This window comes from Notothenia coriiceps, unplaced genomic scaffold (genome assembly GCF_000735185.1).
Source record: "Notothenia coriiceps isolate Sejong01 unplaced genomic scaffold, NC01 NC01_scaffold00008638, whole genome shotgun sequence".
Lineage (NCBI taxonomy): Eukaryota > Metazoa > Chordata > Actinopteri > Perciformes > Nototheniidae > Notothenia > Notothenia coriiceps.
Genome location: NW_011341339.1, coordinates 445417 through 458871, shown reverse-complemented (window position 1 = coordinate 458871; position 13455 = coordinate 445417). Strand labels below are relative to the sequence as shown.

The following is a 13455-nucleotide window of genomic DNA, read 5'->3' as shown; positions in this document are numbered from 1 at the left end:
AGCATGACAATGATCCCAAACACACCGCCCGGGCAACGAAGGAGTGGCTTCGTAAGAAGCATTTCNCCCCCGAAAGGACTCCCAGAACACCACAGCATTCATATTCAGAAAGGCATACTGGCTTTGGGGAAAGTCTTAAACCTTAGCACACATTCATGTTTGTTCCGCTACAGTTGTTTCTAGCCAAGTTGTTGGCTAACACTGGAAATAAATTACACTGTGCAACGATATGGAACTAAACCAATAATAAGGATTTAGGAGAAACTATTAACAAAAAAATGCAATCTGTCCAAAGCGATGTTGTACATTTGCATTTTTCTCAAAACAATTTTTTTTATTGTGTGCATGCAGTTTTACCATGTCAAGCTCCTGGGAGACTCGTCTTTTGCGAAGCTCCTCCATGCGGTCACTGACGTCACTGAAGCAGGTGTTGTAGTACTCAGAGTACTCCTGGGCGAGGTCATCTATGTTGCCCAAAGAACCATCCTGCAGAGGGGGAGAGAGAGGGAAGGGTTTAGTAAGGGATCTACGACTACTTGTTTTTGTCAAAAAAACTTAAATATTACATAAACACAAATGAAGTCCTAAGAATGCAATCATTCAGTCTTTCACGCAGGCTCTACACTTTAGAGCAGATTGCAGTAAAAAGTAAGTGCACTGTGTGATAAACACATCCCAATCTATCCCTCCATTTACAGCACACATTTTAAAACCGCTGTCACATACACTTACAATTAGTGGCATATAAGAGGTACCTACAGGCTTGCATTTGGTTAAAAGTGGCATGGCTTGGGGTTGGCACAGGGATACAGACATCATTACTCATCACCACACATGTATATAAGTGTGTGCTTTTTCCAATTCACCAATCTACTCCTACACTCCATACAAACAGAGACAATCTTAAAATACCCCTCAATTGAAGGTCTAGATATTTTCAGTAGTTCATTTTTATCAAGTTCCATTCAGTGTCTTTGGCCAGCTGTGAATTGATCCTTGGTTTTGTCTTTATCGAGGCGTATATCAAGCATGCCCTTTAACTCCTCAGACATTCATTGAACTCTAAACCAAACATACTTTTCCGGTCAGCTATAGTTTAGATCAGCACAGTTCCTGTCTTTGTGTGGAGAACATGTGTTTAGGATTGGAGAGGAAGCTGTGCTCCAAACATTAAAGATCTTACCTAACCGAACACATTTTGGATATAATGTTAAGACTGGCCTCCAGGTACTAATGGAAACATGAATATCAATTTTAAACCTAGGTTCTATGAAAATGTTTCTGAAAATAAAAACTTTTAACACAAGGGGCTTAAATCATTAAGAAGGATCACAAAGTTAACTGAGGTCAGTCTGGTTTGTGACTGAAGTAAAACAAATGGTCCTGGATATAGTAGATGCTGTTATCCAGCTAGTTAGTTATTTTTCATCAGACCAAAACATTCTGAAAAGTTGATTTGTTTGTCAATGTAAGTCTTTAAGAAGAAGCTTCTCTTTTGGACAATGTGGGAGAGAATACCAGCTCTCATTTCTTACTTTGGTAAAGATGTAGGAGATTCTGGCAGTGATGGTAAACTGTTGAATATTCATTAGTGTTGATCTAATCTGTGCCAGGCAGACAGCTAGCATTGAGTCACTGTGCAGGGTCCGAACAGTCTCTCTCAGTCTCTGTCCCTCTCAAGCAGACCCCCTATCTGGGTGCCAGGCCACAAATGAATGGATCACTGTGAGTGTGAGTGCCACACACACAGACACACATGGGCAAAGGCCCCTGTGAACAACATTAGCATGCACACACACACACACACACACGCAGGAGATTTAAAAAACACTGGACCAAAACAAACTGAGGAAGACCGATCATAAACAACACAGCTCAGTGATGGGGTTATGAAAAGGCACTTTCAGATGCACTGAACACAATATCACTCACAAACACACATGTTATGTCTCAAAAGCCTAGTTTGGCTGGCTGTGATCTTGACTCCCACACACAATTGCTTAAGAATTTCTGTTTCTGGCCAGACATATGGTTTGAGATGACTGAGATTCCCAGTGGGAGCACTCCCTGAGCGGACACATGCTATCCCCTCCATTCCTCACATTGACTGAAAGCATGCCGTCCATGCCGAACTCCAAATGTTCTAATCACTGTACACAACCATTGTGCTGAGCTTTTTGCCACATCCGGAAGATAAGAATGATTGAGTCCCAAGGTAACGACAACTCTTGATTGACTGAGGAAGTCTCCAGTTGATTTTAAATATTAGTTAGGTCATAGAAGCAGAATTATTTCATCAAACGTGCCATTTTTCTGGCCCCACTACAGAGAGGATATTGAGCCCTTAGCTATGGACAGGTAGAGATGCATGTATCTAGCTGATCTTATATTAATGTGCCCCTGTAATTGCATGCATCCTTGCGTGCAAACATTAATAGTGTCTGTACATAACTGGGATTCCTCTAGTTCTCCAGTGACATGAGCACATGGGGGTTCAACACAGCTGACCCTTAAACCCCATCTCCACACAACCACCTTGTAAAGTGATATGGCATATGCACAGTTTCGTATCCACTACGAGACGTCACGTGAAGACAAGTCTAGAGAGTGAAAATGCCTCGAAGAGAATCGGCTAGGGGAATGAGTTAAGAAAGGAAAACAAACGATTAACTCAGGATGTTGGATGGACTGCGAGTGTCAGAAGATGAGTGAGAGTTTCTCCCACTCATTAGAGAGAATCTGTCAACATGGAAGAGCATGGAGGGATCTGACAGGGCTCCACACATCAAGTTTGGAAATGTGGGAAGGGGGGTGGGAGGGAAGGCTGGACAAGGGATGATTTGTGGGATACTGACTAAGGGCAGCTGTAGGGTGAGAAGAGGATAAAACATCTGGAGTTATGGAAGACATATGTCTGCACCTCTAACTGATTGTAAGGATAAGTATTAAACCTCCCACAAATGATCTGATCTTGGAAGAATATGGGTCTCTGTGTCAGCATATGAAGCTACAAAATAACCGTTTAAAGCAATATTCAATTTAAACATATTATTTAATATTATAAATTACATTTTCATGGAGGCACAGTATGTATGAAATGGAGGCTAACACTAGTTCAGCTGATGTAACTGCTTCTCCACCCTGGATGTGAGCGAGGCCAACTCCCAGTTTGACTCGAACCATAGCAACAATAGTTATACAGAAAAACAACACCAAAGCAAAAATGTGAGTGAGTTTATGTGTATTTACAGTAAAGAGTGTGCGTGTGTCATTTACTGCTCAAGTCAAATATAATTGTCTGCTCTATGGAGATGGCTACTCTCAATTTGCAGCTAAAATTGGTCAGAAGACTGTGAAAAAACCTGTGCTGCATGTCAATTCTGTTCCTACTGCTGAAGAAAACATATATCATATTCTGTGCAAAAGCTGTAATAACACTCACTTAGTGTCTGCCATGCCTTCGACCACCAAAAGACAAATGACTGGTATTGCACCACAGTCCATAAATATTTCAGAAATGTGTGGTATGAAGCTATAACCAAGATTTTTTACACAATATTCATTTAAGATTGCGTTGTAGGAATGGATAAGATTAGCAATATATAAACATAGTTCTTCCCCTGTCTCTTATGGAAAACAAATCATATATCATTAGCTTCAGAATGTGTTTACAAATGGCAGCATGGTTGCACATATTAGAACGCAAACAGCATGAAAACCCAGTACCCTCCGCTGACTTAATCAATAAGCCATCGCATTCCTGGCATTCTAAACTACCACAAGTATCTCTTTGGACATTCAGTAAGTCAGTGAGCAGCATCAGTTCAATAAAAGAGACCGTGCTGTTTCTAGCATAGACGTCATGTTCAGCAGTTTATGATGCAATGACATGCCATACCGCATTTCCCCCCCAAAACATCTCAGTTAGGTCAAGTTGTTCCTTCGTTTGCTCTAAAGAAAAACATTTACAAGAATCTGAGTTCTACAACTGAGGTGACAATTTCATCTGGACAGAGCGCCTGAATGGCACTACACTAAAGCAATCTCACAAGTCATTCGAAAACTCCACAGCCAGCATGCAAAGCACTGATAACTTAGGTCTCTCTGCATGCTAAGGGATCCATGCCACAGCGCACAGCTAATGCCACAATCAAGTTAGAGTCAATTGACGTTTTCCACATCATATTAGATGATTCAAGGTCTCTTTCAAAGAAAGTACTTGTTTATTATGAGCAAAGAGAACTACATGCCAAAAGGCTAAAGTCCACATTGGTTCTGGTCTATCCTTTGGCAACACATTCCTTACATTGTTACAGTGCTGGCCTGTAACAATGAGCGAGCCGCGCGTCTGATGTCATGTTTGAACCTCAGTCGTTTGATCACTTTCACCAGCCACATACAGCTCAAGACAGGTGTGGCAGGTTTAAATTGCCAAGACCGTGTTTTATTATGTTGCCTTGTACTTGTGTTACATTAAAAAGTGAACAAAAAGGAATCCTGAGTCATGGATACATCAGTTTAAACCCAACCCGCTGAGAGATCTCCTGTCCAAAAGTCCCCAAACAACTCATTATGAAAACAATAATAAGTTATTCATTCTTTACTCCACCCATCCCTCTATCCATCCAGTTCCAGTTTCCTTTACTACTACTGGTGCCGCTGTACTGTTAACTATTCAAATAAAACATAACTGAAAGAGAAATATAAAGAAAAGCTGACATGATAAATGTGGAAAAACTTAGATAGAACAAAAAGATAGATGAAAGAAAAGGGTGCTACTCGTGTGCCAAGTTGCATAACCCACCTACATGAGTTTGGAAAATGATTGGATGAAGCCTACTAGTCTGTAATGGAGAATTACTCAAACAGAGCTAGTAGAGGTCTGACTAAAAGATAAAGTGTATAGGGCATGGTAGTCAAAGGGGGATGACTGTCGAGGAAGGTAAGGGCAGGGGGCACAGCTCACCCCCTTTAGAGGGCTTCCTGAGGATATCCGTGGCTTGGGCAGAACAGTGCTCTGCCATCCCAAAAGAGGAAACCTGTCAGATCTGTGTGTGACCTCAATAAGGAGATCAGTCAGAGAGGAGGAGTGAGCTGAGTCGGCCTGGGCAACAATAGACAAAATTAAGCTATGATAGACTGTGTTAGAACATTATTGGCAAAGATATAAAGTGGCCTAGCTAACCGCAGATTGGCACAGAGAACTGGAGCATATGCTGCCACTCTGTATGAAGTGCTATGTGGGAGGAGGCACATAGAGATCACCTCATCTAACCATATGTTTCCCAGACACAATCAATATTCATGTCTCGAGAGCAGTATCCGATCCTTGGGTTTACAGATGAAGCACAGTGTAGTACATAAGTGTTTTCTAAATGGACAAACTCCCACCCACACTGTGTGAAACTCTCTACGAACAGAGAAGGATTCCCTTCAGGCAAGTACAATATTTTCACAAGGCTCAAGATGACCTTTCAAGATAAAACTGGATGAGCATTTTCTTATAGAGAAAAAAGGAAGTATAATCAAGTGCATAAAGTCCGCACAGATGCACACCTCAAAACACATTATGCTGATACAGAATTTTCTGTTTTCAGTCAGGCAGTTTTAATGTGGCTCGTATAACATTCATTAAAGAACGTTCTGGTCTGAGGAAAAACCTGTCATTTCTTAAGAAGTGAGGTGGGTTTGAAGCACATTCAGACATCTGTAAATCCAACCACTTAGAACAGCTATAGCTCGTGCGCAATTGTCATAAAGTGGCTTTGACTCTTAATTAGATAAAGTGCCATTTACTCGGCTACAACCACATCTAAATTACTGGCTTACTTAGGTATTCTTATTAAAAAACGTCCACAACAGGCTGCTGTTTATGGTTACACAGCAGCCCGTTTGATTTTCATGGCGAAAGTTATTTCGAAGGTGGAAATGTAGAAGACAATAAATGTACTAACTCCGTGCTGATAGTTGTTTTAATGCTTATTAAGTGTTTAAGAGTAGTTATTGAGTTTGGCATGTGGGTTGAAACATGATTACTAAAAAACAAGATTATAGTAAGCATGTTGACCAGATCTTTATCAGTGTGGATGTCTATCTGTACAAGTATGCAGGCCTGTTCTCACATGAGGGGAGCCAAGACCAGACACATTTGCAACAGTAAGTTAAAGATGGTCAACAGGCTTGGGGCGATTCCAAATGCAAAGGGCCTTCCTATAGGTTCCCAGGCAAAACAAAAGCCATTGAAAGTCATAGAGCTATAGAACACAGCAAATCTATTTTCATTTGAGGTGAAAAGTTCCCATTGTGCTCAGAATATTTATCTCTTGTGCTTGAAAATAGGAGCCTGAGCGCATTGTTCAAAAAATACAGCTCATTATATAGAGGGACATTTAAGAGACTGCAGTTTTTGTGACTTTTTATTTTCATAAATAATGCCTGCAAGGTGCTATCAATTCAAGCAACTTATCACCACCATTGACCATGGACTTTCGGAGAAAAGCAACCAACATGAAATCATTAATTAGTATGGTTGTCAACCAGTTAGTTCTAGGTTTCATACTTTCACACTTCTAATCTTTCCAGAATAGTTTTGTAGGAAAATAAGACAGTCACAGCTATCAGAGCCCAGCAAGGATTCAATAAATGAACACGATCTGCGATACAGTACCCAGAACAAGATTTTAACAAAAGGTGAGGTCAGAGATTTGGAAACAATATGAGATTTGCTATGGCTGCTGGCAGTATGGCTGATGAAAAACCTTCAGATGAGTGCTGCAGGATGTTTATTGGAAGGATAGTTAGAGACGTTAAGTGAATGGTAATTGGTTCTTCGGCAAGATAGTTAGATACTTAATAATTATGTTAATTTTTTAATGACCTCCAGCCGTGTTGGAAAAGATAAGGATGCATTCATCTATATTCTTGAACCAGTAAAAGCTTAAAAATCCTCATGAATGATGGGATTGACCATAAAATAATGGGGAAGGATTTATGTGACAAATGTAAATAAAAGAGTAAAAAGTGTGTTGTTGCTGTTGTGTCTGTGTGTATGTATGTTTTTCAGCTCAAGGGGAAGTTTGTCTGCCTTGCAGACATTTGCCTCAAGAGCAATACATCTGGATAAATTGCCCGAGCCAGGGACCCCACCCGGTGTCAGAGGGCAGGAAAGCCTCCCCCTCGTACATGGACACAAACAAACACACAACACAAGCATTTAAACACCATTCACATCTTCAGGGCCAGACTAAACCCAATTAACACCTTTTTTCTTGAAAAAGACTTAAAGTGCTGCATCACTTTTGTTTGGGAGATCAATCAGACCCCATGGCTTGTGTAATCCAGACTGCTTTGGCAGCCAAACTAAAGAGCACGTTTACAATATACAGCATCTCCAAAGTTACAAGCATTTAAGGCACAAACATGTATGGAGAGGTAAATCTCTCTGAACTGGGCACTCAACATCTCGTAAACAAGTGTAGCTGAAACTGTGCGAGTAATCAAAATTAACTTAAATGATTCATATGCAAAAAAAGTTTGTCTAATTTCCCAAAAAAGCCTAAGCATGGGATTTCAGAGACTTTGAGATGAATTTCAGAGCAAAGCATCTCTAACAATCAGCTTGTAGTTTGATACGGCTATCAACAGGTGTACAAAGCAGACAACACATCTCCTCAGCTCGAGGTCACTGCAAGACCTCATGTCTAACTTGGAGAAAGATAGCAGCAAAACTGAACTGAGCTTCGTTCAATTGAAATCAAAGTAGCATGGCAGTACTAGAATACTCAACCGCTAGATATAATCATATCAGTAATCAAAACAAAAAACACAAGCACGCAAAGGGTTAATCTTTCAATCTGTAACATACCATATTCTCACTCAATTCCTGTTTGCATCGAGATCCAACCGACTCAACAGTACGGATTTGTCTCTAGCAGCCTCAAACTAAACCACTTGAGTCCCACAGCACATGTAGAGTGCCGCTGCTCAGACTCGGGCCTATAAGCACTCTGCTGAGATTTGTTTTGATGCGTGATTTGCATGCACCGACCAGTTGGCTACACAATCGATCATTCGGCAAATCAGTGTCAACTTTGAGGGCCAGGGTGAAAACTCTCAGTTACTTGTGAGTCTGTGGTGCCAGTCTATGATCCTAACACCCCTCCCCCTAAAACTTACCAGCATCCCCATAACGTCCGTCCACAGTTGGGAAAAACTGTCGGACGCAGCAGCGCTTTCTGCCCGAGGCTCCTCGGAGGCTGCACCAGACCCCTGATCAGCTTCCATGTTGCGGAAAAATGTTGTGTTCAATCGGACCGATCTGGTGCAAAGCTTCAATCCAAGCCCTCAGGCAGGGGCCTGAACACCACAAATAAACAAAATGCGGGTGCCAAGGCAGCTCCTAAAGAAAGTTGCCCTTGACGCACCGGTGAAATGCTCCAGCATTGCTTGGCAGGATCCAAAGTTTAGTGCGTAAATTGGGTCCTGACATGTTTACCAAACTCCTCAACAACTTGAGGGCGATTAATTCAAGTAATAAAAGAGCGCAAACGGAAAGAAGGGCGGCCTTGAGAGGACCCACAACAGGTCACTCGTTTGAAAACTTCCGTGCGGGGTGTTCCCTCCTTCACAGTCGGCACTGCACGGTTCCGTGCCCGGGCACAAACAAAACCGCACACCGGGTGGAGTAATCTTCCAACTTGGCGAAAAGTTTCCAGAAAGTTAATGGAATCCTTCGACAAGTGACAACAAACAGTCTAAACTAGTAGAGCCAGCATACATAAGCTTATTTCCATAAAAAAAATCGAGTGAGCGAACGCCCGAAGCACAGAGCAAATCCTCCAAACACTGCGCCTCCCCCCTCTCTTCACCCACCGTTTCCCTCTCTCTCCCTCACTCACACTCCTCCCAACAAAACATTACATCAGAAAAAAAACACTTGTCCCGTGTCAGAAGCACAATAGCCAGGAATTCCATCAAACCACTGATGAATGGTTACTATTCCAGCAAGTCAATTTATTCATGTAATAGTTTATAACTGTTAAGTTTACAAAATGTGACGGCATTGCTTTTGTTTACCCGTTAACATAATACTTCAGTGAATTTTTCAAATGTCTGCTGTACTCATTGGCATCATAAGTGACCAAATCCTAATGAGGCTTTTTTATGTCCTTTGTGCCTTGAATGATTGTTTTAAAATGGTGAGTTTATTTAAGCTGAGAGCAGTATGCTCTAAAAGCCATTACAGGTGTACAGTTTTTTCAACAGCCCAGAAAAACTTTTTATCTCATGCTGACAGGGCTTTCCACCAATACGTCTCTCCAGCCAGCATTGAATAGGGACTGAACAAAGCACATTCTCCACTCAATTGTGTGAAAAACAAAAAAGCCCATGGGAAAAATGCTTTTTAAAGCGGGAAGCGTACTGTGTCCTAAGCCTGGCATAAATCTGGGTGAAATGCTAAACAATAAAACTAAAAACATGAAACTTTGACTGTGCGTAACAACCTAATTTAAGTTACTTTGGTCTCCAATGATTGCATAACAAAAAGCAGTTGGTGTCTAATGTAACAGCAACGTCCTCTGTGCCGCAGAACTAATTTGAATACGTAAGATGAAGAGACACACGTTATGTACAAGCATGAAATTGTGCAGCTCTCCCGTCTGATCCGTTGTTTGTTACGCTCTGCCAGCAGGCTGCTCTTTTGTAATGAAGAAGTCCTGAGACTCTCTCTGATTCCCCCTGTTGTCGTCAGAGGGACATTTTCTCAGAACTGCAACAGCTGCCAGATCTCGTGACAGATGCCAGAAGGATGAGAGAGAGACGGAGAGTACGATTGAATATTTTAAATCACAGCTCCACACTCTGTGCTCACTGTTCCGTGGTTTCAAGCCAATCTAAAATGCTGTTTCACCTGCTGTTTACCAGCTTAGGCTACACCACCACATGCAATAAGAAAATACATCTCAAGATTTCATAACTGAAGGTAAAATAACAGACCAGGAAAAACATTACGCACACATTCCTTTCCATAACCATGTAAAAGGTGATCGGTTACACAATAATCCCCAAAGCTACAGTTTCACCTACAGTGTGAGGTGAAATGTGATATGAGGCCCATTGTGGATTATGCAGGGTGTAAAAGGTCATCTTCACATTTTTGCGGCACAGCACGTGATCAATATGGGAATGCTTATATTTCATTTTTTTATAAAGAAAATAATAATGCGAAATGTAGATTATTAGAATGTTTATGTTGACCGTCTAAATGTAGCTGGTTAAACTGGCTATTTTGTGTTAAACTGGCACAGAACACAACAAAAACGAGCTGGTGGGAATGTCATTTGTTTCGTATTGGTCTTAAACCTAGGCATTTAAACACTTTGTCCCTGGAAAGGCATTAGATGAAAAGTGATAATATGTTCACAATTTAACTTCTGGGGAACATAAATCAGTGTACTAAATTTTTGGGCAATAAATGTAATACTTATCAAGATATTCCAATAAAAATGGAAATGTCAGGGGATGACCAAAGTCAGTAGAATGTATCCTCTGGGGACCATGACCACTCACAAAGTAGTTGTTGATATATTTCAGTCCAGTTTAGAGTGGTATACCAATCCACCTTTCATCTGAACACTCCTATTTGTTGGCACTGAACGTCATTTATATACAATATCATGGTTCAAAGTGTGTGTAGGTGAAGGTCTTGGATGAGCAGCAGTCGCTCAACAGTATCCCGCCAACAATCTAAACACAAAAAAAAAACAGCTCGCACAAGGACAGCTTTGTTGGCTAGCGGTTGGACTACACGGGGGTCTAAATAGAGATGACCATGATGTGGGTTTTAAGTCACAACACTGATCCTCCCCCTCATTCTAGCTAAAAAAGGGATGTTTGATGTCCCCCTCACTTACACACACATACCCTCCCACCACAAAGACTCTTCCTGCCAAGACCCCCCTTAACCAAATACAAGACAGTGTGACCCCACCTGGAGCAGCTCAAACATAGGGGTCAAACTGTACTAATGAGGAGAGCAGGGAGCCCGTGGACTCACAGCACACTCATCAAACACTGCTGCTAAGCGAGTAGATGCCAGTTTTACCCTTCTCTCTTTACCCCCCCGCCTCATCAAGGTGTCATGTTGCGAGACGAGAGGAAAGAAAAATCACTTGTTAATTATTTCCCCATAAGCTAATTACTAATGTATTGGATGTTGGAGAGTAATCTCCTTTAAATCAACTCTTTTGAAAAGAACATTTGGTCAGGAACGAGGCCAACACCTGCAAACAATTCACAGTGCCTATACATATTCTCCTAAAAGTAGGATGTAAACTTATTTCATGGTTCTCATAATATATAGCGGGTTCTTTCAGGAAAAGATGATGTCATGAATATAAATTGCTAGCATGAGTTAACTTAACAAAATGAAAAGCCTGAGGACTTGGACTACATTCTGATGGATGTCAAATATGAAAGTTATTTTGACAATGCCTTTCATCTATCCTCTTTCATTTCTTCTTCAATCTATTATTAATAGATTCATGTTTTTTTTTCTCCTGTGCTTATCTGGGGTCCTGTGGGACGGGAGGAAAATTACCCCATGGAAAACCTCTATAGTAGACGTGAGAGAGGATTTGTCTTTTTGTATGCTGAAGCTATTCAAGTGTGAGTGTATGACATGTTTTGCATAATATATATATCAGTTAAAAACAAGCTTATATTCACAAATTAAAGTCGGGTCAAGTATCGGCAATGACCAAATGTACAGGACTAGGTAGGAATAGGAAGAAATCATCTATAACAGGTCAGAACAATACTAAATCTCAAGGATGAAAATGTGTTTCTTACCGGTATTTCTACAGACTTAAGGCGCTGCACACACAGACTGTTACATCTACAAAGAATCAACTAATCTCCCTTTGAGTCCTTTCATTAGCCACTTGAACACTCCCATGGGTTTAAGCAATGTTAAAGACTCTGTTTAAGTTCCGTTGAGATGGTGGATTTCCTATAGACACACTTGCCCCGGATTACCTTATTTGAGTGTTTCATTTCTACTGTAGATGACTCAGCAAGATTAACAGAAAAGTGGGCAGCGTGTCTAAACACACTCATAGGGGTAATGATGCGAGGTAAGAGAAGAGAATAGAGAGGAGGAGCAGACAGAAGATACAGCTCATGAAGCAGATAGAGAGTAGTTGTTACAGTAGTAGCAAACAGACAAAATATATTATGATGATATTTCTACCCATGAGTTAGGAACCAACATGTGGCATAAAGAGGAGGAAAGAGACAGTGGAGACCCAAAGACTGAGGAGAAAAGGAGATAGAGATAGTAAAAGAATGCAGATTACGTTAAAGCAAAGCAGGGGCTGGACCTCCCCTGATAGTGAGAGTGACCTTTCCTGCAGGTCAGTGACCCCAGGCCTTAAAAATAGGCCCTGGGGGAGTCAGGAACCGTGCTGCCAGGGGTGATTCACAACATGGTGGACCGACATCAAACGCACCACCAACACACTTGAGGAATGTTAAAGGTGACCACACAAGACTAACTTATACATGAATACTAGTAAAACAACTGAGTTTAACATGCATATGACCTAAACAATATTTGTAGACTTTCATCTTAGGCATACTAATCAAAATATAGGTCACAATAAACTCCTCACGTTGAACATAAAAGGATGCAGTCGCTATTATTTTTACCCTGAATAACACATCTTATTCTATCTCACACCTTTGCCTTACCTCATGTTTTATACATATTTTTTTAAATCAGCATCTCTAGGTTTATACGCCGAGCTTAATTGGATCGAATGTCCTGAACTCTTATCTCTTAGCGTGCCTTCACTTGGTGATTAATTGGGATCAAGATTTTCACATCACTAATTCCGCTTAGTCGATGGGTCAGAGGCCTTGCGTTCCCCAGGCATTTTCCATGAACCAATCTGGATGTGTGCAGTTGTTATTCTTTTTTATAGGTGTGTGCATGTATATGTGTTTATGTGTATTCCAATGTGCAAGAAAAAGTGTGTGTGTGTGTGTGTGTGTGTGTGTGTGTGTGTGTGTGTGTGTGATGAGTAGGCGGACGGGCCAGCCCCACGGTGCTTCACACGCCACTGAGTCTTGTGTGGGAGTTATCACACAAACCCAATTAGCATGACAACTAATTACTGTTGCCTCGGTCCCCTCCCCCAGCTAAGCAACTCATTAAATTAAATCAACACACTGGTCTTCCTACTGCTTCCAGGGAGTCATAATGAAAAGGCTGCCGCTTGCTGTTTGTGTTTTCTAGGTATTACTTTTCATAGCGTGGTCACTTGAGTCTTTTGAAAGCTGGAGAAACTTCAAATATCAACACTGGAATTTCCTTGGGCTACAGGGAGAGAAAGAGAGAAGAAAAGGCAAGACAACTGGGAGAATGTGAGGTAATCTGTTATGTAGTCAGGGAGA

The 13455-nt window shown here is 41.2% G+C and overlaps 1 protein-coding gene across 4 annotated transcripts in view; it reads right to left on the bottom strand.

Annotated features, from left to right (window-relative positions):
• The window catches only part of sash1a (SAM and SH3 domain containing 1a), a 68181-nt gene that overhangs the window by 40155 nt on the left and 14571 nt on the right, over window positions 1–13455 (bottom strand). For 2 of the 4 annotated variants that reach the window (XM_010770250.1, XM_010770251.1), the window contains exons 1-2: window positions 8176–8842; window positions 358–486 (exon numbers count right to left, since the gene is read on the bottom strand). In XM_010770250.1, coding sequence (XP_010768552.1) covers window positions 358–486; window positions 8176–8283 — 237 coding nt within the window. In that variant the 5' untranslated portion in view covers window positions 8284–8842. Of the gene's footprint in view, window positions 1–357; window positions 487–7864; window positions 7977–8175; window positions 8843–13455 lie in introns of those variants that run through there. The other 2 variants (XM_010770252.1, XM_010770253.1) reach the window with 2 other exon arrangements.